Source organism: Cotesia glomerata, linkage group LG1, assembly GCF_020080835.1.
Source record: "Cotesia glomerata isolate CgM1 linkage group LG1, MPM_Cglom_v2.3, whole genome shotgun sequence".
Classification (NCBI taxonomy): Eukaryota; Metazoa; Arthropoda; class Insecta; order Hymenoptera; family Braconidae; genus Cotesia; species Cotesia glomerata.
The window spans coordinates 5,472,838-5,500,535 of NC_058158.1; the positions used below are offsets into that span (position 1 = coordinate 5,472,838).

A 27,698-nucleotide genomic window follows, 5' to 3' on the forward strand; every position below is an offset into this window, starting at 1 on the left:
AAACATCAAACAAAACTGAAAACAATCCTCAACTAACGACGTAAAAAAAAATTTTTAAAACAAAACAATCCCCTATAAGTCTATTAAACTTTTTACCCATCAACAAAACATTTTATTTTTTTACATGAATTTAAAAAAAATACATAAAATTCCTCTAAAAATGGCCAACAAATATAAATATCCAATGCACTAAATAAAATCAATAAGTTTATCGAATGACACAAAAAATAACAGACATCCGAAAATTTTTATATTTTAATAAATTATGAAAAGTTAAAATTTTATCTTTAAATACTTAAAAAAAAAAAAAAAAATGGACGTCAATTATTTTTAGTATCACATTAATATCAATTAGTCATTTTTTCTTCACAATTTTCTTCTTCAACCTCGGTATCAAAAATTTCTTCTTTGACAATCAGCCCATCTTCACTGGCATTGTCTTTAATATTAGCATCACGTGAATGCCCTTCTTCCTCTTTTCGGGAGTTGTTTTTCCTCCCCTCTGTAGCATTAACCATACAAGACATATTTTTATTCATATGTACAGTATTAAGGTGATGCTCCAATTCAACTTTAAGAGCAAACTTGAGGTTACATTGAGGACAGTTATATGGACGGACGCCAGCGCTATTTTTCTCATGTGAATTATTTTCAAATCTCACTCCTATTTTATTTTCCTTATTCTTATTTTCATTATAAATACTCTCGTCTTCTCTTTCATGCTTATTCTCATTTTCATTCTCTTTTTCAATTCCTTTATCTTTTTTCTCTTCTTCCTCATTATTAACATCAATATCAACATCAATATCTTCATCATCATTACTATTATCATCTTTCTCATTCACACACTCTAATTTAATGGATTTTAATTTACAATCATTTTCAACATTTCTTCGCTCGAAACTTTCACTCACTTTACAATTACTATCATTATAAAAATTATTACCTAAAATAGGTAAACCATTTAAATGACGTTCATAACATCTGTTACAAACATTCAATTGTCTTTCATCAATTGCAACATTGTTTGATAAGGGGATAACAGAATTATTATTATCAAATTCGCGTAAGCAAATACAACAATTAATAATGTTACTTATTAATTCCTTACGAGTATTATTATTATTATTATTAACACCATTACTATTACTATTATTATTATCAGTAATTGAAACAGAAGACTGGGATCGTAAATGATACCTGGCGTGTAATTGACATTCGAATTCGCTAATGAGAGTCTGCCTGCAGACAACACAATAAACGGACGCATGAGTACTTGCTGCTGTAATACTAGCATTAGAGTTATTAGAGATAAGAGCAGTATTTGTAGTAGTATTTTTAACAGAAATTGTTTGAGTAGTTGCTGAAACGGGAGCTGATGCCACGGTTTCGTGTCTTTGTTGGTACGAATCAATCGCTTCGAAACTGTGTTTCTGTACGTGCTCGATAAAATCTACTTCGCTGTGTAAAACAACTCTGCAGACGGTGCAGACATCGCTCAACTTTATTTTGCAGTGCTTGTCTAATTTGTGCTCTGCCAAAATACCCCCTGTGGAAAATAATTCATCGCATATGTTACATTTGTATCGGCGCTTTCCTAATTCATTCGCCGAGTGGTGGATTCTTGTATGAGCTTCCAATTCGCTGCGTGAACGCAGTAATTCACCGCAATAACTACAGCTTTCTAGATTTTGCGATAATGATTTTGGTTGCTGCTGGAGATTATTTCCTACTGATTCGATTGATAATTTGTGAGCCAGCTTTTTATGCGCGCAAAGCTCTGATTCATTTGTAAAATCCTTTCGATCACAATATTCACAATTATTTATCTTTAATTTTTCATTATTGTTATTATTATTACTATTATCATTATCATTTAAATTATTATTATTTGGACGGTTTATTGTTAATCGCTTATATTCTGAAGGATTTTGTTGACATAATTCAGGTGTCAACTGCTTTCTTTTATGTCTCACCTGTAACAAATAAATTTAATTATTATGCAATTATTATGCAAATTATGATTATTCACGAAGAAATTCGAAAATAGTTTCTATAATTATTTATATAATAAATAAATAAATAAATAATTGTATAAGCATATTGTTAAGTAAAGAACTTTTAATTGAAAAAATATAAAATAAAAAAGTAAACATTTTGTATAATAAAACATTTAGAATATTAATGTAAAATATTTGATCTAAGGATATATTTTGAATATATATAATTTTTTAAAATTGGCTTGAGCATAGTTTTAGTCGAAGCATTGCCAATTTAAATAAATAATCATTACAAATTAATAATTTTTTGAAAAAAAAGAAGAAATAGAGTTTACATTTATTCATATTGAATATTAAAATTTATCCATTAAATATTTTGTCATTTAATTTAACAAATCATAAATGAAATTACAAAAGAAATAAAGTTATTATTTCGCGATAAATTAAAATTTTAATATTTTTATAATTAATTGGTCAATTAAAAGAAGAATGAGCTGTAACTAATTAAATAACAGATTTTTTAACATTGATAATATTAATTTCAATTGAACAATATTAATTTCAATTGTTTGATTAATTATTTTTTAAATGAATAAAATAATGAAGCGTTTTATAATAATATCAATTATAATTAGTGACATTTGTATTTATACATATATATATTTTGAGATTTTAATCGATACAATATTATTTCCAATTATAAAATAAATTAAATTTTAAAATATAAGCAAAATAGGGAAGCTAAAAAGTAATGTGAATACATGAATTTAAATACTGAATTAGTTCCTTTTATCTAAAATTGGGAGGAAGCTCACTGATGACAAAAATATAACTTTCAAAGCAAAAAGGGAATAATCTATAAATAAATTCCAAAGGAATTAATATTTTTTTTTCTTTGCATAAATTTAATAACTAATTTTACATTAATGATGAAATCAATTGAATTTAAAATTTTACTATAAATGTAAATTTAAAGTTTTTTTACTTTCACTATAAACTACATTAAAATTTATATAGTTGTTAAAAATCAAGATTTTTTTTCTTAAAAGATTATTTAATGCTTAAATTAAAAGAAAAAAATTGTGCAAATGTTTGATTAATAATATGCATAGTTGCCGACTGGCATTAATAAATAAATGTCAATAAAAAAAAAAAAGGGTTTACTCAGAGAAACAAAAAAAAATAAAACAATACAATAAAAAATGTTTGAACTAAACTCAATAGCTTATAGCAAGAAATATTCGGTTGAATAAAAAAAAAAAAAAAGAAATATTACCTCATCATGTAGTTTAGAATGATTAAAAACATTCTGACAATCGATCATAGTATCAGCTCTGGCAGGAGTTGTAGCAGCAACACCACTATCAACAGCAGCAGTAGCATTCGGTGAGTTATTGTTATGTATCTGAGCAATGTGCTTGTCCAGCAAAAATTCAACAGTAAAACCTTGACGACAAATCGGGCATCTATAAAGGCACGTCGAGTGGGTTGCCAAGTGTCGCTGTAAATCAGCTTCCGTATTACAATGTACACCACAAAAACAGCATCGTAAAAATAATTCACCGCAAGCTCTGGTTGTTTCTGGTGCAGCTGGACCGATTCGACCCTTTATCTGAGTAATCCGATCCTGAGCTTTCGGAGACGATAATGATAATGCCAACGACGAGGAACACGACAAATGAGCATTCATCACGTGTTTCATCAGCTCTGTAGAACTTTTAAAGACACCGTCTCTCTCCATTCTATTCTTATCACTACCCACCGTCTCTATCCCTTTTGTGAATCCCGGATTATTTACACAATCCGTACACTGATAAACAGCGCACTCCCGTGTGTGCTTAACAGTTAAATGCACCTGAATACCAACAGCCGTCTCAAAGGTCTCTCTGCACACACTGCATCTGTACAAGCGCTGCGTGTGCTCCTCAAACGTGTGATTTTTCAGTGACTCAATGTCTAAATAGTGTCTGTCGCACGCATCGCACCAGTACTGGTGTTTTAAAATTTTTTCGTCGCTCAGATAGTGCTTTGTCAAGTGATTGACCATCTCGTCCTGGGAGGTGAAAATCAGCTCGCACTTGGGGCAATTTACACTGAATTGCTTCTGGTAATTATTTACTTGTAAATGATGCGCCAGGTGAACGCGAAAGGACTCAAAGTCTTTCAACGCCGCTCCACATTGCCCGCAAAGCAAAGTGCTGGAAGAAAAAACCCCCGCGCTTAAATTGCTGCTATTATCGTTGGATATTTTTTTACCGTAATTGACTTTTTCTGTCGATTTATCAGCGATAAGTCGCCGATTTTCGCAGTGCTCGAGAACGTAGTGCTCAGCGTAGACTGCAGGGGATGAGCACGATAACCCACACAAAGGGCATGATAACGTGAATGCTGATTCCGTTGCTGATGCTGATGTGTCATTATCATAGTTATTTATTGGAGCTTTATCATTATTACTGTGATGAGCTCTAATATGCTCGTTTAATAGATTTAATTTTGTGAATTTCATAGCACACGCGCTGTCGACACACGATAACAATTCGTCCTTTATTTTTAAATTAAAATCTTTTTTTTTACGCCGCTTGTAATTGTTATCGGTGATTTTGTTCGGCGAGGACGAAGGGCTAAGGGTGCTCACAGCGAGCTCGTGGACAGCTTGGACGTGCAATTGGAGCTGCTCCATGCTGGTGAAGGTGTCTTTGGTGCAGTACATACACGCGAGGGTCAGAGATGACCGAAGAAATGACACTGCGGGGGATGATTCGTTTGCTGAGGAGTCTGGTGAATAGGGCGGTAGCTTGTGGAGAGACGAGGGTAGTGGCGAACTGACACTAGGGGATGATCCTTCGCTTGGCCACAGAGAATTTCGCTCATTTTCTGACATCTTTGAGGGGAAATTTGTTAGTTGCTGTGACTGAGGACGCTTGTGAGTCTGCATGTGTGATGTTAATGCCGCTGCTGTGTTGTAACCACGAGAACACTCGCTGCAGTGATACGGCTTTTGGTTATCGTGAGTTTTCATGTGGATTTTTAGATGATCGCTGGAATTATTTCAATTTTATTAGTTATTTATTTAGTCACTTTTTTAGAGTCAATCAGAATAATTCATGGCTTGTGAAAATATGTGACTATTTTTTATTTTTTTTTATTTTAATATGAAAAATATATTTGGAATTTTCTTTTATGAATATCTGATTATTTAAATATTTTTATTAAAAGTTTTAATTTATTTATAAAGTAAAAAATTTTTTAATTTCTACCATTAAAAGTTAATTAATAAAAGAATAATTATTTTTTCTAATAATTAACCACAGCGGATACACAATAAGTTATTTTTAAAAGTTAATTAATATTATTCTCGAATTTTTATTATTTTTGATTATTTTTATTCACAATCCATTTCATTGTTTATTCAAATCATAATATTCATGTATTTTTTAAATTAAATTTTACTTTAATTTTTGCAATATTTTAAACATATCCAATATTGAAAATATTTCAATACTGTCTCTCAAATTTATACGATGAATTTACAACTAATAAATTGAATAAATCAACAGACAGCATATAACCATACATTACCAAATATACGAATATAATATTGATATAAAAATTTTTAAAACATTGATAAAAATAAATAATGACAAGTTACCCTACGGCCATTTTCTGATTGACTTTTAATTATAAATTTTTATTAATAAAAATTTATAAATACAACAAAATAATTTTATAAAAATACCTTCGTGAAAATGCAGCTTCACACTGAGTGCAACGATATCTTCTGTCACCAGTATGTAATTTTACATGACGATCTCTACTGCGTTTGTGTTTAAACAATCTAGCACACCAGCTGCAACGGTATGGCATTTGATCACCATGAGTCTGTTAATTGAAAATTATTAATTAATTAAATTCTATTCATCAGAATTTAAAAACTAATATTAATGAAGAAAATTAATTAATATATTGAACAATTAATATTACAATAAACTGGGAAAATTTTTAATTAATTAGATATTTAAATTTATTTTTTGTTAAATAAAAATAATGAAAAAAACTTGGAATAAATTATAATTTCTAGTTAAAACATTTTCATTGTTTATAGTCATGATAAAAAATTACACGACAGAACAAACAAATTATATTTATTAATCAACGTCATAAATATTTATTAAAACAAAATGTTGTGACATTTACCTAAAATTTAAAATAATTTACTGATAAAACGGAAACAAACATTAATTAAAGCATGCATAAAATTCGTTAATATTTATGAATAATAAATTAAAATTATTCCGGAAGCCTCGATAAAATGTTACTTTATGAATTATTAAATTAAATGATTCCAGATCTATTTAATAGACATAAAAGCGTGTTTACAATACTGGTAATTGTGTTAATCGATTTAAAAGTCTGATAATTAAAGCTTACCTGCTCGTGTTTTTTCAGTTGACTCAAACTGGGAAAAGATTTATCACAAAATTGACACGGGTATGGACATAGCCCAGAGGTGCTGCTGCTGTCAATACCATTTAATTTAACATCAACGTCAGTCTCTGTTTCTGAGGGGAAACTCAGTGATGTAGAAGTCGTACAAGAAGATGGTGTGCCGCCACCCCTCTGCCCATTAAGGCTATCGTCTTCACTGCGCCATGAGTAACTTCCATTCATCAGTCCTTCTATAAAAACCATCACAATTATCAATTACTAATCGTTCATTCTAATTTTAATTAATAAAAAAAGTCAATTATCATTAAATTAACAGACATTTAAAAATGTTTTTTAAAAATTTAAATTAATTAAAAAAAATTTTTAATAATTTCATAAACGCAAAACTTTTTTACATATTTTTTTCATATGAAAATTTGAAATGCGCATTAATATTCGAAAATATTATCATTACAAATGAAATTCAATTATTACTTTTATTATAAATAATTGTTATTTCAAACTAAGGGGATTTATGTAAATAAAAATGATTGATTTTGACGCATAATTTATAAATGTATAACAAAAAAAAAATAGCGAGTCATACGTCAATCATTCATATAAGCTATTAATTTTTTTTTTTAATAATAACTACTAACAAAAATATTTTTTAAAATTATAAATTAATTAAATATTTTCTAATACTCAATAGCAGAATTTTTAACAATTTTCTTCATTAATATGTCACTAAATTACAAAAATAAATAAATTTTCTGATTTTGACATTTTCAATAAATAAAAAAGTAAAATATTTCTTTTTAACATAAACCCGATAGAAAATGAAACAAAAATAAAAATAAGTGAATTAAAAATATAATAAAAAAGATAGAACTTTAAATTAATTCAATATACATCAATCATAGAGCCAATTAATTTCGATTATTTTCAGTTTTACGATGTCCTTTTGATACAATTATCACAGTGGTTTCATTTGTCATTTGTATTGTACCTAATTTTATAATAATTTTGTGAGTTTAAATTATGACAGGTAAAACTTGTGATACTCGTTGATAATTTTCTGATTTAATTATATATTTGATTATGATATCTCTGCGGACTATTAATGGAATTATTTAATCGCTGGTTGTTTTAATTTTACGTAATTGAATTTATTGCCAAATTAATAATTAAAAAAAAAAAAATATTAAAAAGGTGTAAGGTAAAAGACCCAGTTATTGACACTGGCCTAGTCATTGACACTTGCAATTTTATTTTAATTAAAAAAAACTGATAAATTAATAAATATAATTTTTGAATTATAAATTTTAAGATAATTGGTTTTTTGAGAACATTTTATTTTTTTAATTAGAATAAAATTGCAAGTGTCAAACAACTAGCCTAGGCCAGTATCAATATTTGAGTTTTTTACCTTATAACAATAAAATTAAAATTAAAAATAATAATAATAATAATTAAAAACGGAAATAAAGTTGTTAGACAATTTCCTCATTTATTAACACGAATGTGTAGATATAATATAATTACAAGTTAAAGTTAAGGAGTGTATTATGACACCCACGGTGTAATTTTAAAGATTTTACAGAAATTCATGTAATTTACTGCAATCGCGTGGTCACTTGAATTTTAATCAACAGCCGCCCAACGCAATCGTGCAAACTCCGTTTAATAGTACATTATAGTTATATATGACTGTAATAGTAAAGTTCGAGAGTAAAGAGTGCCTCGTGCCTCATATCTCGTTCAAATCGGTTGCATCCTACACCCACTCGCTCTATATACTTTACTTGTTTCGTTGCGTTACGTTACGTACGTTTTACATTTTAAATTCATTATCTTCTCACTCCCTCGTCACATCCACTTAATAGCTAACGTAAATGTTAATTTTGATGTTGCATAAACTAGGCGCCACTGAACCAACTACCGGAAATTTACGACTACCGGTTAAAGGATTATTTATTCGAACAGTTAATAAATAATATTTGCTTTTATTATTCAACAGTGTGTGATTAACTTATCATATTTAAGAATTGTTTATCTTCATTATTATTATTATTATGATAATATGTGAGCATAGTAGAAAATTTTTAAAAAACAGAAATATGCTGGCTCAGCAGTAGCTGAAGGAGAAGTACCGTCCCTCATCTGGGTCTACAGTGTACAGAGTGCTACAACGTAACGGCGCGAACTCGTAATCTCCCTGGGGAGTCTGACGAGGGACTCCAACGTCCCGCTGTCCCAACGGGAGACACATAGGAGACGTTTGGGAGCAATGAGTCACCGAGTCTCCGTGTAATCTCGAAGGGAGACCACCAGGAGACTCGAGGATATTTCAATCGACCGGGACCAACCACTGCCAGTACAATATTCTAGGTCATTGTAAATTTATAAATAAATAATATAAATCCGACAGACACTCCTGATTTTTCTTTTCTAAAATCTCTCTATTTTATACATTTAAATTTTTTCTAATAAAAATTATAAATAATTGCACTCGAAAAATAGTATAAATTCTAAAGATTTTTACTTAAAGTAAAAACTAACAAAAACTAACAAAAACAATAATTACAGAGTAAAAAATGTTTAAAATAATTTTCTTAAATTTTTTTATATAATTATTTTTCTAAATACAAACATTTAAATTATCAAGTGTTAGCTGTTTTGAGTGTCATTCGAAAATGAGTTAACAAGTAGTAAATATCGACGTATTGTTTGACAGTGTTTACGCGCGCACGCAATTACTTTCGAAAGTTTGTATACTCTTACAAACTGTTAAATAAAGTCTTTCATTATTTTTACCAAAATAAATAAAATGGTTTTGTTACCATTTAAATAAATAAATTAATTATATTTTAAAAATTTTACCTTTCGATCTTAAAGTAAATTTGTCATCTGGAAGTGGTGAGGGTGATAATTCTTTATGCGCTTGAATTTTTTCAATTAAAAATTCTAATCTTGAACTATTTCCTTTGAATAACATTGTTATATTTATTTAACTAACTAATAAATATAGTTAAATTTTCGTTCATTCACTTTACACACACTTTATAAAAATATACATATTAATCTTGATAATTATCAAAAATACTGGTTAAAATTTAAGAAGGCACCCTCAATAATTTTTCAATCAATTAAAAATACGAAATTCACTAGCGTTGGTAATTATTATTAATTTATAAGTAAAAATAAAAATAAAGTCGCGTGTTGACGTGAACCTCGTGGTAAATCCTTGATTGATTTTAGTTGATACCGCGGTGAGTAAACGGATATTGAGGAGAGTACTTGTTGTCTGAAGACTATAGCGAGTACTGAAGAGGGCTTCCGTTTATTATCAACCCCGTGCAGAGAAGAACCTCTACTCGAAGAACGAGGAACGAGGAGAAGCAGTTTACTACGGAGTTTGCGGACTCATAGTACAGTAGAAGGGACCCACACACCAAGAGGAGTGAAGGTGAGGAGGCCAGGGAGCCCCCTTGGGATACCAGCAACCGCATTGGACGGTAGGCGGGTTCGTGAACACCCCCCCCCTTCGAGCACCCCTTCTCTATCGGTCGTTTATCTGTCATGTCTTCAGCTCAAAACTTCATCAATATAATTATTCTGATGACTTCTCATCACACTCTAAGCTCCCCAGTATTATCACAATACACCTGGTCCCTGCTCCTACGCTGGCTTTTATCCAAATACTTTTTTCACCCCAACTTCCTGCCAAATTAAATAAAGATAAATTCAACTTAAAAAACTATCACGTCTTGAAAAAAAAAAAAAATTTCGGTTCTGGTATTTACCTGACTGTTGCAGACCCATGCTTAGATCGGTAAGAATTTTATTAATTTATAAATACAAAATAAAAAATTTTTTTAATTACTAAAAATGGTAAAATTTAGTAAAGTTTTTATTTGATATTTTATTTGATGAAAAAATATTTCTATCTATCTCTGTTTTTTTTTTTTTTTGTAATATAGTTTAATTTTTTGAATAAAAGTTTTATTAAAAAAAATTTTTTTTAATTTTTTTCTATTACCATAGTATTAATATAAAAATATAAAAAGTTGTCATACGTCTGGTACGTTGACTGTCTTAATAATTATGATGAATCATAAAGAATAATAAAATATTTGGGAACCTACACTCGAGATATGAAACAAGAAAACAAGTTGATGGAGATGAAGAAGAAGAAATGAAAGAAGAAAGAGTGGATAGGTAAAGAAAAAAGTAAACGAGAATGAAAGCCCGAGGTGAAACTTATAAAATGGAAGAGTAAGAGATAGAGAGTATATTATGGGGATGCTAGAGTATTCCCATGGGAGATAAGGTAGTCAAGAGCACATGCGCCAAGCTGATTAGTTCTTCCGTCTCACTCGTCGCGAGCAATACCGGAGCCAGAGGAGACCAACTGACTCCTTTGGGACATGATCCCACTCTCTTTCCTCCCGCTCCGGGATCACGGCTCTCTGGTCCTCCTCCCTTCAGCCTCCTTCAGCTCCTACTTTATCCACATCGTCCTCGACTCCTCTTGCACCATCCACTCACTTCTGCTAACCCGGGTTCCGTTACCCTCCACGCGCAGCCCTCCGCTGCTCAAAGTATTCCCAGTACAATTCCAACTAGTGGAGACTTTTGCGAGCACATTCGGGAGGAAAATAAAAAAAACATAAAATAATATTAAACTAAAAATAGAAAAAAATATAAAATCAAGAAAACTATTGAGAAAAATTTAACAGTAAGATCTGCTCTTTTTTAATCATATTTCAAATATTTATCCGAGATTTATGTATGTTTTTTTTTTTTTTTTTTTCAACTTTATAATTCAAATAATAAAAAATTACGACTATTTATAAAAATAATTACTTACAATAAAATAATTATTTTTATATAAATAATTTATTGGAAGTATACAATCACGCAAAATGAATTCCTACTTTATTAAAAGTATACAAAAGTCTGGAACAAAAATAAAATAATAATAAATAAAAGAATATTTAATTAATTTTTAATTACAATAAATATTACTTACTCTATAAAATCATCAACATCCAATTCTCGTGCGCGTTTTTTACTCATTCCTTCGAGACGGTCTACTTTGTCACCTTTTCTTGTCATTGTAGTCAATACTTCTGTAATTAATTCAGTGATATCAAATCCCTCTGGTATTGTCTGAAATTCAATAAATTATTGAAATTAAAAAAATATTTTTTTAGATTTATAATAAATAAGATAAGATGACACAAAATATACCGTATTATAATTTTACAATAAAATTAAATTACTTTAAATAAATTTTTAAGTGGAGGTGATGATAAAAATCTGAATTTTAATTCATTATTTAATATTATAAAACAGTTATGATTTATTAGTATTAAGCTGTAGGGTAAAAGTACTGTTAAAGAATGTCTTTAGTGGTTTATGGCTTCTTAGATAATTACCTCATTATTAAGACTGCAATGAATTTGGTAATTTTTATTGAGTAAAGTTTTCACCGAAGTTGTTTTGAACGCCGCCAGCAATGTTTTATTTTTCCTACCAAACGCTATTCTCGTTAAGCCGTCCCATTCTTTAAAATTAATTGCTGGAGGTGGATTACGTGGTTCAACTCTAACAACACTAGATTCAACTTTTGGCGGTGGGCGGAAATTATTTTTACCAACTTTTAACAGTAAATCAACTCGGGCTAATAATTGGGTGTTGATACTGAGACGGCAATATAAATTATCACCCGGTTTGGCCACTAATCGGTCAGCGAACTCTTTTTGGAACATGAGAACTGCACATCTAATCAAATTAACAAAAAGTAATCAATTATCTATAATTATTAAAATTAAAAATAATAAATTACCTAAATATTGGCCTGTGGAGTAACAATTTAGTCATCAATGGTGATGATATTTGATAAGGTACATTAGCAATACACAAGTCAAAATAATGTAATTTATCAGCCTTAAGTACATCTCCAATTTCTATGTATAATTTCGATTTGTAAGGAGTACCCTGGACACGTTTTTGTAATTCAGCAACCATACGTGGGTCGACTTCGTAAGCAATTACTTTTTTACACCTTTCAAGTAATTTCATTGTCATGTTACCGGTACCGGGTCCTATTTCAATTACAACGTCCGTTGGTCTTACTGCTGCCTTGTCCACCATGCTCTCGATTATCTTAGGGTTCTTCAGGATATGCTGACCAAGATTTGTGTTGAATAAAATACCTATAATTATGTCAAAAGATTAGTAATTAAATTAACATAATAAGATATTTTTATTTTAATTTATATTATAGATTTTACTGTGGTTCGAATATTCTCAAACACGAGTGTCTCCAGAGTCATTTAAAATATATCCTTAGAATTACATTTAAAAATGGGATTATTTTATGTCAGAGAATAGAGAATTGACGTATATTAAAAATATAATTAAGTAAAAATACGATTTTTTTTTCTTGACATAAATGTAAGATCCTAATAATAATAATAATAATCATCTGTCTGACGAATTCTTTTTATATAAATAATTTAAAAATTAAGTAAATTTATATTTGATGTTAAATTAAAAATTTATAACAAGTAGAGATTTGACTTAACAATTAGCTATAACTTTTTTAAGAAAATAAAAAAATATCAAAATAATTTCGTTTAATTTTTTCAAGAACTTTTTTGATTTATTTATTTCTTACAAGAATAATAACAATTTATTTATTTGGAAAAATAAAATAATTGAATGTCTGCTATTTTTATGAATTTGAAACTGTTTACGAATTAAAAGCAAATTATTAAACGTTTTCTATTTTGATAAATTTATTTTCATTATTATTGTCATCAATATCTTTTTCATTACCTAAACAATAAAATAAAAAATTAATTTAAACAATAAAAATATAAATTACTAACCTTGTCTTGCTACTTTTTCATGAATCCGACTTTTCTTCTCTGTTTTAACTTTCGGCATTTTTTTTTTTAACTAATTATCAACAATTATATTTAAAAAAAGTCAAAAACACGTGTGAGTAATAACCTCTCACATAAAATTTAGTACTTATTAAAATTCTACTCCAAAAGATAAGATACAAAACAAAAGAAAAATCGCACTGCCATCTATTGAAAATTTAAAAATAATATCCACATGATAAATACGTATAAAAAGTTTGTATATATATATATTTGCCTGTCACTCTTACTCTTCAACATACATTTTAAATTCTCTCTCTATCGCACTTGTTTAAATATTTATTAATCATTATTTTCATTCGCCTAAATATAACAAACATATTAGTATATATATATATATATATATATTTATCAGAGTATATGTCTAGTAGGTTACAGTCTAGTCAAGTCTAGCCAAAACTACATCGAAAATCCAGGAGCTGGCGCAACGGTCGTATTTACCAATAAGACACTCCATCTTCGTCGAAACAACGCTCCGAAGGTAAGTTTATCTTTGTTTAGTGAAAGCTGACGTCTCTTATTATGGGTTTCAACCAATAGGAAACAAGTACGAAATTTACGCAGGAGAAAGAATATTACTGACGTGTCCCCAAAAGTGATATCAAGCACTTTGGCAATTGATGATCATTCTCGAACTTAAAGCGTATTAAATCATATCGTGCGTATAAGAAATCGTGTGTTTTATTAAACTAAATACACTACCACCTGAAATTGATCTATCATTTATCAAGTAAACAGTTTCTTACAACATTCAGATTTAATTACTGAAAAAGAGTGACATAAAAAATCATAATAATGGCACCAACATTGACTTCTTTTGTCAATTCCTTCACCAACAGGCTGTAAGTTATTATTTTTATTCTTATCGTTATCGTTTAAGATTAATAATTATCTATAATTTATTTTGCATTGTAACTGTTATGATATGCTTAACATTCAATAATAATTTACCATATTTTGGTGAATAACAGTTTAATAAAATCATGATGTAATATGAAGGACATTCAGAAACTTTTTGTCTTAGTGGAAAAATACATTTTGACCTTGTCATCAATAAAAAAAAAATAAATTTTATTTAAATAGTCATAATTATGGACATGTCTGTTCATACGTAAAAAAAGTCCTTATAAATCCACACCGCGTGAATGTAAGGGCCTTGTATTCACGCGGTGCAGATTTATAAGGATTTTTTTTTACGTACGAATAGACACTTCATAATTATTGCATTTTATTATTATAATAATTAATTTATTTTGTTTGTAAATAATTACAGTGAAGCTCCACTCCGTCAACATCTAAAAAATGTATACGGTTGTTTAGCACTGTCAAGTGTTACCGCAGGAATTGGTTCATACGTCCATATTTACACTGACATACTCCAAGCTGGATTATTGAGTACATTGGGTGCACTCGGGTTGTTGATTGCACTCGGTACTACACCAGACAATGGAAAGAACCAAAAGTTACGACTTGGTTATCTACTAGGATTTGCATTCTTATCGGGCCTTGGTTTGGGACCGCTGCTTGAAATCGTTATCAGCATTGATCCGAGTATTATTGTCACTGCGCTTGTAGGCAAGTATTTCATTCTATATCATTACAAATTGTTTAGTTGTACTTGCCGTTACCCGGGTTACATTTATTTTTTTATTCAAAGTACTAATTTACCAACAACAAATTTAAACCTTCTATATACTGGTGTATTTATTAAAATATAAATTATGTTTCAATGTACTTTGACCGATGATTTTAAAACTTGTAATAAGAATTTTTTTATGGTTTTAAAAGGGCAATAGGCCATGATTAATTCAACTCGAGAAATTTCTTTTTAATTATCTTCACGGAAATTAATTTAGCGGACATTTATTAATTTAAAAAATTTTTTTAACAAATAAATTATAGCAAAAAAAATTAGAAGAAAAAATTGACGTAGAAATTTTGAAAAATTGAAAATGCAATTTTTTTTAAATAATTTTTTGGAACAAATTGGTTTGTTAAAAAAAATTAAAAAATTGTAAAGTGACTGCTAACTGTCATATTATTTTCTAATATTTAAAAACAAGTTTAATTCATAAATAATGATAATCAGTGATTCGCCATTAGAAAAAAAAAAAAAAAAAAAAAACATTTCTGGTCATGAATATTCTTAACTGGGTATTAAGAATATTCTAGAAACTTGAAAGTATTCCGGTCATCGTTTTCTAGTTAAATCTATTCAAGCGTATGTACGTAAAAAAAAAATACAAATATAGAATTAAAGATTAGATCATTATCATTATTTATTTTGAACGACATTGCTAGATAAATCATTCTCTATCATTGTGACGCATATAAACAATTGATTTAATATTTTATCATTAAACTTGTTGACTTGTTGTAAATTTTTTATCACGGAGTATGGTATAAATTTATTAGTTTTTTTTTTTTAGACGATGACTATGCGGTTTGATTTAATCGAATGCCTACTTTATGTAGTTGCTTTAAATAAATAATTAATTGACTCGATAATTTATTACAGGAACAACCGTTGTATTTACTTCCTTCAGTATTTCGTCATTGTATGCACAACGTGGTCAATGGCTTTATCTAAGCGGTACTCTTATTAGTTTGTCAAACATCACCATCATCTTGCTGTTGGCCAACATTTTCCTGCGATCGGTACTTGTTTACCAGGCGCAGTTGTACCTCGGATTAGCTCTCATGTGCGGATTCATCATTTTCGACACTCAGCTGATTGTTGAGAAATTCCACATGGGCAGCAAGGACTTCATTGGACACTCACTTGAATTGTTCATTGATTTCTTCAGGGTATTCCGATATCTAGTTGAAATCCTTGCCATCAAGGTATGAAAGTCTCAGATAATTTAATACGTAAAATAATTTGAATGAATAATTAATTAACTGATAATTTGTTTGAATTTAGGAGCAAAACAATCGTAAACGTAAGGAGTAATTTAAATCAGGAGTAAGAAATTACAGCATTTGAATACATAAATCCATGAGTTAAAAGTCTTCATCCTTTTTTTTTTCATCCTTCATGAGTGTATATATATATAATTAATTATATACACTTATGTACACGTATACCTACTTCAAAAATCATAAATAATTAAAAAATTAAACTATATTTACTACCAGAAAACATAACAAATCTATAAGTACCATTTGTTTATAAACATAGATAGTTATATATGAGTAACTGAATAATTTTTAATTAATTAATTAAAAAAAAATGATGTCAATTAAGTGGAGAATAAAATCCACACAAGCATCACATATTTATTTTTGAAAACTTTTTTCAATCTCATAAATTTTCCTCTTCTATCTCTGTTAATAAAATTACACGTTATAATTTTTATTATTAAGGTAAATGATAATATTACTTACTATTTACTTTTAAATTAAAAATAAAATCGAGTGTACTATATTTTCCACAATTAAATAAATTTATGAATTATAAATACACATGTTTTTTCATTTATTTTTCATTTTTTTTTCCATCTCTACATTTATAGTTGTTTTGATTATTAAAATCTAACTTCTCTCATTTTGTTTTATTTTTTCTTTTTTTTTTTTTTTTTACATAAAGACAATACATCCACTTGATTATAAAATGAAAATTCCATCTCGCACATGAAACTCTATGATTAAATGAATATTATTGTAATAATAATTATGTCATAAGATATATAAAATCAAATTTTCATATTTAAAATTATAAAAAAATGGATCGAGTAAAAGTTACACACCAATTGTACAATTGCGAGTTTAATAAATACTCAGGATTATTATAATTGTTTGTCATTGGTATATTAGTCCAATGAAATTAGTAATTAAATTTTTAATTAATATGGTCTTTGACGATCTCGGTCCCGGTCACCGCGCCTACAAAAAAATAATTTTGTTTAGTTAAATTAATTGTAATAAAAATATGTATTTTTTATTTAATAAAAAATATGAACAAATAAAGTTTTTTATTTTCTTACCCTCCACCACCACGCATGGGACCACCACGTCCGCGACCTCCACTTCGGTCACCACCACGGAATCCACCTCCGCCTCGGCCGCCTCTGTCACCACCTCTGTCGCCACCGCCTCCTCGCCCACCTCTAATAATTAAAAAAAAAAATCAAATAATTAATAAAAAATATTTTAAAATAATGAATATAAATAACTAGTCTTGTTCTTCTTAAAAAATAATAAATACCTGAAGCCACCACCACGACCTCCACGATCTCCTCCACGACCACCACCGCGTCCGCCGCCGCCGCCGCCACCGCCTGCTCCTTCGGGTTTTGAGCTTTTGCAGAGGTTGCACTCATCACGCCAAGCGAAGTTGGTGTTACCACAGTCTGGATTAGGACATCTCCAGTCACCTCCTCGTCCACCTGCGCCACCACCACCATCACGACCTCCACGGTCTTCACCGCCTCGATGCTCGTCACGATCGCGTCCTCCGCCAAATCCACCTCGGCCGCCGCCGCCACCACCACGTCCTCCACCTCCACTGGGACGTCCACCACCGCCCCCACGATTTCCTTGCCAGTTGCTCTTGTGCTGTGCTATCTGGACTTTAATCGTAGAACCCTTGAACTGCTTGCCGTTGAACCACTCAATTGCTGAGTGCGCTGCTGCTTGGTCATCGTAGGTCACCGTTGCTTCTCCTTTGGATTTGCCAGTGCTTTTGTCTTTGTACATCCATATTTTTGGTTTACCTGTACGTTTATCATTCTGAAAAATAATTCAATGTTCAGTCACCTTATTATTTTTTACTTTTATTTAAATTTTTAAAATTAAACTTTTTGTATAAAAATATTATTGAGCATAAGTGATAGAATCAACCTTTAACATACTGGTAGTTCTACCAGGGGTAACTGTTCACCTACCTGAATAATGGACTGTATTTGAGTCTGTTTTGATCGTAGATATCTCTTGAAAATTGATCAAAACGAATATTTCCCAATTAAAGCAAATACATACTTGTGTAATGAAGTTATTTAAAATGAAATTTATCGAGCACGAACGATAGAATCAATCTTTAAACCCTCAGGTATTTTTTGCTGGTAATATCACACCAGTTGAATATGCAGTGACACCTAGTATTTAATTTACCGGTTATTATTTTATTATTATTACGTATGTATATATATTTTTTTTTATTAAAAACAACATAACAAATAATAATTTTATTAAAATAAAATAAGAAAACAAAAAAAAAATTTTTGCTTCCCAAATTGAAGTTCTTCAATACAAGACGCGTTGTAGTGGCTTCGTCATGAGAGCAAAAAAAAATATAAACACCGGATATTATGTTATCATTAATGAAATGAATTTTTCTTATATTAAATAGGTTTCTAATTGAGTAATTACATATAAATAAATATAATTTATTGAGCATAAGTGATAGAATCAACCTTTAACATACTGGTAATTCTACCAGGGGTGAGTGTCCACCTACCCAAATTATTAGTGTTTTTATTATAGATATCTCTTGAAAATTGATTAAAACGAATATTTTCCAATTAAAAAAAATACATACTTATGTTATGAAGTTAATTATAATAAAATTTATTGAGCACGAACGATAAAATCAATCTTAATACCGCAGGTATTTTCGGCTGGTGAGATCACACCAGATCGACACTTGTTTCCGATAATTTTTTGTAGGTGTGCAGTCACCACTGGTAGAATTACCAGTATGTTAAAGGTACAGTAGTATTATTTCTATAGTAATTTTTATTAATAATATATTTTTTTCAGGGAACAATTTACATCTTTTTTTTTAACCGTATAAGACAATCATTTCTCTTTTCGCCGTTTTCTTATATGAAAAAAATGTCTTATATGAAAAAAAATACAATAAACTTCTAAAATTTATTCACGAAAATCTAAATAATTTTGAAAATGATCGAAATTGGCTAAAAGGTGAGGTTTTAAGACAATTGACGATGGCAGTCTATGGAAAACAATCATCTGCTGAGCGTAAGTTCCTACGTGATTTTGTTAAATTACGTAGGAAGCAGATATTAGAGGATGCTCGCTCGAACCAAAATTTGCAGCATACTATCGCCCGAGGTACTGAGAACGTGGCAAAAGTAACCTCCATTCTTGCAAATAATCCGGATATAGATTTTGAAAATTTCACCAGAGGTGAGGCACAAAAAATAGCAAAATTGTTTTACAATGTGAAGTCTCTAGATGATCGGAAAATCGGTTACATATATACTTTGGTTAATTCTAAATATGATGAAATTGAAGCTAATTTACAAGTAAGTATTTTTTGTTCTCCACGTGATTATTTTTTTATTGCATTTCGATATTTATTTCGACGTTGACAGGGCATGGACAGGACCGAAGAACAGGTGCAGAATGAAACAATCAATCAGTTCGATGCGCAGGATGAAGTTAATGCGATGGAGAAAAGATCAGTCCGCCAGGAGTCGGTTCAACGCACGGTACCTTCCAAGAAGCGGAGGAATTCTCTGGATATCATTGTCGAGGAGAACAAAGAATATGTACGAACGACGAGATTAAGAAAACGGCGAAAAGAGAAATGATTATCCTATACGGTTAAAAAAAAAGATGTAAATTGTTCCCTGAAAAAAATATATTATTAATAAAAATTACTATAGAAATAATACTACTGTACCTTTAACATACTGGTAATTCTACCAGTGGTGACTGCACACCTACAAAAATTATCGGAAACAAGTGTCGATCTGGTGTGATCTCACCAGCCGAAAATACCTGCGGTATTAAGATTGATTTTGTCGTTCGTGCTCAATAAATTTCATTATAATTAACTTCATAACATAAGAATGTATTTTTTTTAATTGGAAAATATTCGTTTTAATCAATTTTCAAGAGATATCTATAATAAAAACACTAATAATTTGGGTAGGTGGACACTCACCCCTTGTAGAATTACCAGTATGTTAAAGGTTGATTCTATCACTTATGCTCAATAAATTATATTTATTTATATGTAATTACTCAATTAGAAACCTATTTAATATAAGAAAAATTCATTTCATTAATTATAACATAATATCCGGTGTTTATATTTTTTTTTGCTCTCATGACGAAGCCACTACAACGCGTCTTGTATTGAAGAACTTCAGTTTGGGAAGCAAAAATTTTTTTTTTGTTTTCTTATTTTATTTTAATAAAATTATTATTTGTTATGTTGTTTTTAATAAAAAAAAATATATATACATACGTAATAATAATAAAATAATAACCGGTAAATTAAATACTAGGTGTCAATGCATATTCTACTGGTGTGATATTACCAGCAAAAAATACCTGAGGGTTTAAAGATTGATTCTATCGTTCGTGCTCGATAAATTTCATTTTAAATAACTTCATTACACAAGTATGTATTTGCTTTAATTGGGAAATATTCGTTTTGATCAATTTTCAAGAGATCTCTACGATCAAAACAGACTAAAAAATATTTTTGAAAAATAAATTTTATTTTTAGTAAATTTCATAGAAATCTAACTATTGCATTGGTCTTCATGACAGAACTTTTGAAAAATTTTGATATATTTCGACTCAGTTCATTAAACTGATTCAGAAAATACATATGGTTCAAAAGTTTATATATGTATGTATTTATATGTATGTATTTATATGTATTTATATGGGATATAACGCGACTTGTCAGGACGATAATGTTTACACAATTAACAATGGATCTCTACCAAACTCAACATACTTCTTCTATAGATAAATACCACAGTCAAGTTTAAAGATGAGCTTAATCGGTCAAGTAATTTAGAAATTCCAGGATTTTTAAATTTTCAAAATCTTAAAAATTCATATTTCTTCACCTTCTTACTCGAAGAACTTTCGAATGGGATAATTTATTGAATCGCTGTAAATTTAATCTAAAAGCTCTTTAAATAAGCTTCAATTTGAGTACCAATCATATGTGTAGTCTCAAAATTATTTCCTATTCCGCTATGCCAATTATGAAATTTGCTGTTGCACTGGTTTTTTTTTTATATACAATCCTAGTAGTTTTTTTTCTATTCATTATAAAATCTACTTCCATTTTGACTGCCGAATGGCTTTTTTAAAAATATATTCCAAAATTATGTAAAAATATTGATATTTAAAGTATGTCATTAATAAATTGATAAACAAACCTTGATAAGTCCGATTGCACCGAAATGTTGGCAAATTTCATCTTCAGTAATGTCAGTATTCATCCCAGAAACAAAGACTGTGTCCTCTTGAACGACCATCCTGTCATTGCCGCCATTGGAATCACCGTATCCTCCTGTAACACATTTTATCTTAAATTCTGTCGCAACAAAACTTTTCATCCTAACAACAATTTGATAATCCATTAAACTCTATCACTCTCATTCTACTTTGTACAAATTTTTATTCATATTATAATTTTTTTTTACTTTAATTTTAAATTATACTCCGCAGTAAAAAGCCGAAATCCATTTAAATGAATGATTTTGAAAATACTTTGTTTTTTTTTTTTTTTTAGTTTAAGAAATAATATAATTTGTTTGTCTACTTATTATCTTTATAATTAAAACAAAAAATAAAAATAAACATCGTTATGGAAGTTATCCCTTAATTATTATTACTATTATATATAAAAATAAATATAATAAACATGACCAACTTTCAGCATCTGAAAATATAGAACTGATAATGTTGATCATACACGGTGTTTGGTACCATATACTTATTTAACTCTTAATTACTTTTGTTTTAAAATTAATTTATACGCCGCATTAGTATCGGCTGATTATATTTTCAAATAAACCATAGTGTATTATATACGTAAAACCTTTTTATTACCACATTGGTATTATTTATGTATATTATTCTTTCAAACATCACCTACCTAATAAGTTACTAACACTCAGGATTATCTTTATTTCATTCAATTTCAATTACTTATTATATTATAACTAAATTATTTTTATCACGCGGAATTATTTAAGATGATTTTGAAATTTTAAAAAATACTTTGCGGGAAACACCAATTTTTCTACATTTACGTGTTACGTACTTTTCAACATTCGTAAGCCAAAACTCATTTGAATTAATAACTTTTTTTCGATATTCCATTGTTTAATAAATAAAAAAAAATTAAAAAAAAAAAAAATAAAACCAACACTAGGTTGCAGCTTAACATATAAAAGGGCTGCGAACAAAATACAAAAACTTTATTATTTTTACTCGTGGATATTCTTTTGATTCTTTAATTCATCAGCTGCTTCTTCACTTGGTTAATTGATATAATAATTTTTTTAATAAATTTTTAAATTATTTGGGAAAAACGATGTATAGATCTCCAAGACATGTTTTATTTGAATTAAAAAAAAAAATATTAAAATTTACATTAATTATGTTTTGTGAAGTTAAGCAACAACTTCATTTAAAAAAAAAAAATGAATCCTATTTAACAATAGTCTTTCACATAAGGATGTGAATAAAAAAAAATTATAAATTTATCCTGAAGAATTTTCTTTTTATTCATTTAATTACTATATTTATAAATATTAAAGTTTTTATTTTTAAATTAAAAACAATTTTTTTTTTTTTTTTTTTTTTTTTTTGTAAACTTTGGCTCAACATTATTTAATTAGACAATAAAAAATTCTGCTAAATAATATAAATTAATTTGTTTGTATCTTGAAAATGAAAAGATAAAAAATATTGATAAAAAAGGTGAAAGAAAAAAAAAAGCTGTTGATGACATTAATCAATAAGACTGAAAAAATAACGAATAATTGACAGTAATAAGGCAGCCCTTTCATATAATAAAGTGTAGTAACCTCGTATTTTTATTTAAAATTTTAAATATTAGAGTGAATGCGTGAATAGCACCAGACTAGTACAGGCAGTCTGGTGCATTTACCTTTGTTATAACCACCACGGCCACCGCCACTGCTAAAACACAGAAGCAGATTAACCAATGAGACGACTCATGGGAAACAGATTGATAGATTGTTTGATGCGTGGCGATTCATATGCTGGATGCCACCCCTTCTGTCTTCTTGATGTACCACCTACTACTGTCTAAATGTCATCTGACTTTCACATTATAAAACAAATTCTATTCATGATTCAAAGTGTCCATCAACATCCTCCCGTCCGTCGGTCTGTCCGTCTCTTCGTTAGATTCATTTAAATCACATGCATGACTCTACTTATTTATTTCATACTCAACCAAAAACGATTTTAAAAAAGATAATATTAACAGCCGGCTGTTTTATTTTATTGAGATCTCAAGTTATAATTATTTTTATCTATAAACTACTCAGTCCGCTAATGATATTAATTTGAAATAAAATAAAAAAATAACTTTAAAAAAGTCGTATGATTTAATCAAATAACATCGATGTGTTGTACGTCAGTACTAAATTTATTTTAATTATTGAGTAAAACGCTGACAAGCCCATTTTATTTTAACGTTGTTTATTTTATCTCTTTAATAAATTAATTAAATGTTAACACATTTAGCATGATAGAAGAATATATATCGATAAATATTTTTATAATCTCAAGTAAGGATAGAAAGCGTCAGAGTACTAAAAATGTGTAGGGTGTAGGGTTGTTAATTATTTATCGCATTTCATTTATTCTCTCAGGCAATCGTTATTATAATTCATTTTCAACTACTTTATAGTTCAATTATTATTATAATAATGATGTCATTAATGTCCTGAGAAGTGTGTAAAGCTAAAGTTTGCTTATAACAAAATAACTTAACACAATTATTGGATGAATAATAAAATATAGTATAGGTGATTAAAATACCTTGTGAATAGAATGGAAAAAAAGTAATAGATGTACGAGTATATTCGAGTATCTATATATAAAAATAATATACTTATTTAAATGTTGAACCCACCACTAGCATCATCGATTTACGTCAATTTGTCGTATACAACCTTGTTATTATTACCTTTTATGTATATTTATAAAAATACCATCAATACCTGTGCGACAAAACCTGTAGGCACACTTACAAACACATTAACGCCCAAAAGGCAGATCAACCATTTGTTATTTTTTATTTTTGTAGATCAATTATTCATTTACTTATTTACTCATTTATTAGGTTTTAAGATTTTATTATTTATATTACTCTGAATACCTTTGTGACAGCCATCGTTTCATTTAGACAGTAATTTTCTTACAGGATAAACTTTATCCTCTTTACTTAATATTTTTGCGCGACGCAACATTTGTTATAGTTTGAAAAATAATAACTTACTTGTAACCACCGCCACCTCCACCGCTTGACCGATCGCCGTAGCTACCGCGGTCATTTCCGTATCTTCCACCGCCACCACCTCCTTGGCCTTTAAATTATTTTCAATTTAATAAATGGCCGCTCAACTCTTTTAAGTAAATGGACAGTTTATATTTTCTACTCCATTTTGACATTGAAAGATTTTAAATGCTGTGTTATAATATAGAAATTTCTATTCTTATTCACTATTAAATTAATAAAAAACTAACAACCTTGCAGTCACTATGTGACTGCCGTGACTTGTGAATTATAAATAAATAAAATTTTGCTTTATTAAATGATGACTTTTGTTAAATTGTACTGTACTTTCTTAACTATTGACGTTTTTAAAGACATAAACTCATCCCGATGTTATACTCATCAAGAGCTTTTATTTGAGTACCGACATGCATTTTGATATATTTTTCATACATACATATATATAATATATATAAATATATGAAAAATTGATGTGGGTACTCAAATGAAAGGTCTTGATGAGTGTAACATCAGGATGAGCTTATATCTTTAAAAATGTTAATCGTTAAGAAAGTACAGTGCAATTTAACATAATTAAAAAAATTACCTTGTATCTTTAGAACTATTGACATTTTAAAAGATATAAGCTCATTCCGATGTTACACTCATCAAGACCTTTCATTCAAGTACCCACATCATTTTTTCATATTATTTATATATATTACATATATGTATATATGAAAAATATATCAAAATGCATGTGGGTACTCAAATGAAAGCTCTTGATGAGTGTAACATCGAGATGAGCTTATATCTTTAAAAATGTCAATAGTTCTAAAGATACAAGGTCATTTTTTTAATTATGTATCTAGAGATAGAGAATTTTCGAATGCAGCCTAAATACTCATTATCATAAATTGACTATTGGTGAGAATGATATGAAACCTTAAAAAGGCACAAATTCAAGTCAAGACCTTTGCAAGGGCTCTAAATTTCACTAAAAAAAAACCGATTTTATCATATGACTATCCTGGACACAAAATTTTTCTCTCTCTTAATAATATAGATTACAAAATTTAATCAATTCTAGGAAACTGGTCCATTTACTTCAATAATTAAATACCGAAATAAAAAATTACCTCCGTATCCACTTCCTCCTGAATTACCACGATAGCTTCCTCCTCCACCTCCGCCGCTACTTCCGTACCCGCTGCCGTAATTGTTACCACCAGGACTGGGATTGCCACTGCTATTGTTACCAGTACCAGCTCCGCCGTAGCCGCTTGAGTAATTTCCCTGGCCCTGGCTGGATGAATTGTAATCCTGCCCAGCGCCACCGTAACCACCGCTGTTATAGCTGCCGTAGTTACCACCACTGCTTGGAGGTGGTTGGCTGTACTGATTGTAATTGGACGAACCTCCGGTGGACGGTGGTGGATACGAGGTATCCTGATCACCGCTTGGAGGCGGCTGGCTATATTGGCCATAGCTCTGCTGCTGGTAGCTCGAATACTCTGTCAAAAAATAAACATTATTAATAATTTTAATTAATTCATGAATAAATAAAATTGTAATAATTTATAAAAAATATTAATATTAATTCTTTGGATGAGAGGATAAAAAAATAGATAAATATTTTGGGGCCATTTTGTGTATATGATACACATGCATAGGTGCAAATATGGTGGATAATCATCGATCGTCAAAATTGTTTTTAATTATTTGCATCCGTTATTTATCCTTAGAAGAATGTTGGTTATAAAATACTTATTCATGAGGATGTAAAAAAAAAAAATATATATATATGAGTTTCTGATGCGGTATATTTTTTGGAATTCACAGGAATTAGCGTGCGTGAAGCCAATAATGTGAGTAATTAATAAATTAAGTACTCATGAGTAATTAAATTAATATTATTTTGAGTACTTACGATTATCCGCCATCGTGAATTAAAATTGACTGATGATGATCACTAAATTTATCAATTAATCTGTAGAAAGCCGCGTAATGGCGGGAATTGATTTACTGATGAGATGGCATCAACACCATACACAAAAAGCGAAAAGGGGGTGAGGGTTCTGTTAAACTACTGATGCTTTTTTTTTCATGCGCACATCTTTAATCTGTTCCAGGTGCGCAGTATTATTTTTACTTGAGTCCAGTAGTTTTATTAGAGACTTCCGGTTTTATTTTCGTTAAATATTTGAAAAATTGTTTCTATTTTTACGTGGAAATAAAATTGTAAAATTGACTCACGTACGTGTCAAATGTAATTATAAGTTTTTAAAAATTATGCTAAATGCAAAAAATACTTGACATTATTTTAAAATTTTTAAATAGAGTAATCAAAAGTCTAAAGAAATTTTTTTGTGTTTAAATGAATTTTTTTAAGTAACTTTTTATTATTATATTAACTTTATATTGCAAACACAACTTGTCAATCTTCAGAAATGTTTATTGTTATATAAAATTCATGAATATAAATTTATTTCTAAGAAAAAATGTAATTATTATAATTATCATGATTGATTTATGACAATAATCTGTAACAACATTTTTATACAGAGTGTCTCAGAAGTAACGGACGCTATTGTAGCATCTGATAAACAAAATAATTCTGAGACGAAAAGTCCTTTGCCATTTCTTAATCAAACGCATAGATAATTAATTATTAATTAAAATAACGTCCTTTCATGCGTTAGAGAGAGAGCACTAGTGTCAAGTCAAGTGCGTTCCAACGAAGACGCTTGCACGTGTGAATGTGTAAGTGAATGTGACTACGTTAGCTATAGAAACTAGTTAGTCATACAGTTAGTTGTGTCTTTGTTTGGCACATACTTGACTGGACACTGGCGCTCTCTCTCTGACAAATAAAGAGACGTTATTTTTAATTAATAATTAATTATCTATGCGGTTAATTGAAAAATGGCTAAGGACTTTTCATCTCAGAATTATTTTTTTCATCAGATGCTACAACGGCGTCTGTGACTTTTGGGACACCCTGTATTTTGTTTTGTTTATTTGCTTAATAATAATCAATAATATATCTATTACCAACAT

At 29.3% G+C, this 27,698-nt stretch overlaps 4 protein-coding genes across 7 annotated transcripts; 1 reads left to right on the forward strand and 3 right to left on the reverse strand.

Moving 5' to 3' along the window:
• Window positions 1-144: 144 nt before the first annotated feature.
• On the reverse strand, window positions 145-11,384 carry LOC123261148 (zinc finger protein 423 homolog). 2 transcript variants are annotated; one of them, XM_044722672.1, is made up of 5 exons: window positions 11,299-11,384; window positions 6,429-6,676; window positions 5,737-5,879; window positions 3,277-5,038; window positions 145-1,976 (listed from the first exon to the last, which is right to left on the reverse strand). In XM_044722672.1, the coding sequence occupies exons 2-5, from the start codon at window positions 6,666-6,668 to the stop codon at window positions 348-350; spliced, it is 3,774 nt and encodes a 1,257-aa protein (XP_044578607.1). In that variant the 5' UTR covers window positions 6,669-6,676; window positions 11,299-11,384; the 3' UTR covers window positions 145-347. The 2 variants fall into 2 exon arrangements, with proteins under 2 accessions (XP_044578607.1, XP_044578600.1); XM_044722665.1 differs by lacking the exon at window positions 11,299-11,384 and adding an exon at window positions 9,309-9,561.
• On the reverse strand, window positions 11,309-13,925 carry LOC123261209 (probable dimethyladenosine transferase). Its single transcript, XM_044722756.1, has 5 exons — window positions 13,328-13,925; window positions 12,280-12,649; window positions 11,870-12,215; window positions 11,461-11,600; window positions 11,309-11,387 (listed from the first exon to the last, which is right to left on the reverse strand). Exons 1-5 carry the CDS (start codon window positions 13,383-13,385, stop codon window positions 11,345-11,347), a joined length of 957 nt encoding a protein of 318 aa, XP_044578691.1. The 5' UTR covers window positions 13,386-13,925; the 3' UTR covers window positions 11,309-11,344.
• A 39-nt stretch (window positions 13,926-13,964) lies between these two features.
• On the forward strand, window positions 13,965-16,851 carry LOC123261219 (bax inhibitor 1). The gene is made up of 4 exons (XM_044722766.1): window positions 13,965-14,226; window positions 14,658-14,959; window positions 15,903-16,228; window positions 16,308-16,851. Exons 1-4 carry the CDS (start codon window positions 14,180-14,182, stop codon window positions 16,335-16,337), a joined length of 705 nt encoding a protein of 234 aa, XP_044578701.1. The 5' UTR covers window positions 13,965-14,179; the 3' UTR covers window positions 16,338-16,851.
• An 80-nt stretch (window positions 16,852-16,931) lies between these two features.
• On the reverse strand, window positions 16,932-26,738 carry LOC123261197 (RNA-binding protein cabeza-like). 3 transcript variants are annotated; one of them, XM_044722734.1, is made up of 8 exons: window positions 26,569-26,738; window positions 25,778-26,152; window positions 24,642-24,729; window positions 23,280-23,308; window positions 21,538-21,671; window positions 17,592-18,115; window positions 17,371-17,493; window positions 16,932-17,269 (listed from the first exon to the last, which is right to left on the reverse strand). In XM_044722734.1, the coding sequence occupies exons 1-8, from the start codon at window positions 26,579-26,581 to the stop codon at window positions 17,230-17,232; spliced, it is 1,326 nt and encodes a 441-aa protein (XP_044578669.1). In that variant the 5' UTR covers window positions 26,582-26,738; the 3' UTR covers window positions 16,932-17,229. The 3 variants fall into 3 exon arrangements, with proteins under 3 accessions (XP_044578669.1, XP_044578660.1, XP_044578678.1); XM_044722725.1 differs by having other exon boundaries at window positions 23,280-23,311; XM_044722743.1 differs by lacking the exon at window positions 23,280-23,308.
• Window positions 26,739-27,698: the final 960 nt, after the last annotated feature.

What these genes read in the sequence shown, in the direction of transcription:
- LOC123261148 (XM_044722665.1), bottom strand. Translation starts at nt 9,423, where the DNA reads ATGTTATTCAAAGGAAATAGTTCAAGATTAGAATTTTTAATTGAAAAA. An exon ending in ATTTACTTTAAGATCGAAAG is followed by an intron (nt 6,677 to 9,308) that starts GTAAAATTTTTA and finishes TGGTTTTTATAG; the next exon opens with AAGGACTGATGAATGGAAGT. An exon ending in ATTCTAAACTACATGATGAG is followed by an intron (nt 1,977 to 3,276) that starts GTAATATTTCTT and finishes TATTTGTTACAG; the next exon opens with GTGAGACATAAAAGAAAGCA.
- LOC123261209 (XM_044722756.1), bottom strand. Translation starts at nt 13,385, where the DNA reads ATGCCGAAAGTTAAAACAGAGAAGAAAAGTCGGATTCATGAAAAAGTA. An exon ending in TGAAAAAGTAGCAAGACAAG is followed by an intron (nt 12,650 to 13,327) that starts GTTAGTAATTTA and finishes ACATAATTATAG; the next exon opens with GTATTTTATTCAACACAAAT. An exon ending in ATTGCAGTCTTAATAATGAG is followed by an intron (nt 11,601 to 11,869) that starts GTAATTATCTAA and finishes ATTGAATTTCAG; the next exon opens with ACAATACCAGAGGGATTTGA.
- LOC123261219 (XM_044722766.1), top strand. Translation starts at nt 14,180, where the DNA reads ATGGCACCAACATTGACTTCTTTTGTCAATTCCTTCACCAACAGGCT. An exon ending in AATTCCTTCACCAACAGGCT is followed by an intron (nt 14,227 to 14,657) that starts GTAAGTTATTAT and finishes AAATAATTACAG; the next exon opens with TGAAGCTCCACTCCGTCAAC. An exon ending in TATTGTCACTGCGCTTGTAG is followed by an intron (nt 14,960 to 15,902) that starts GCAAGTATTTCA and finishes AATTTATTACAG; the next exon opens with GAACAACCGTTGTATTTACT.
- LOC123261197 (XM_044722725.1), bottom strand. An exon ending in CCGTGGTGGTTATAACAAAG is followed by an intron (nt 21,672 to 23,279) that starts GTAAATGCACCA and finishes AATGTGTTACAG; the next exon opens with GAGGATACGGTGATTCCAAT. An exon ending in CCCATGCGTGGTGGTGGAGG is followed by an intron (nt 17,270 to 17,370) that starts GTAAGAAAATAA and finishes ATTTTTTTGTAG; the next exon opens with GCGCGGTGACCGGGACCGAG.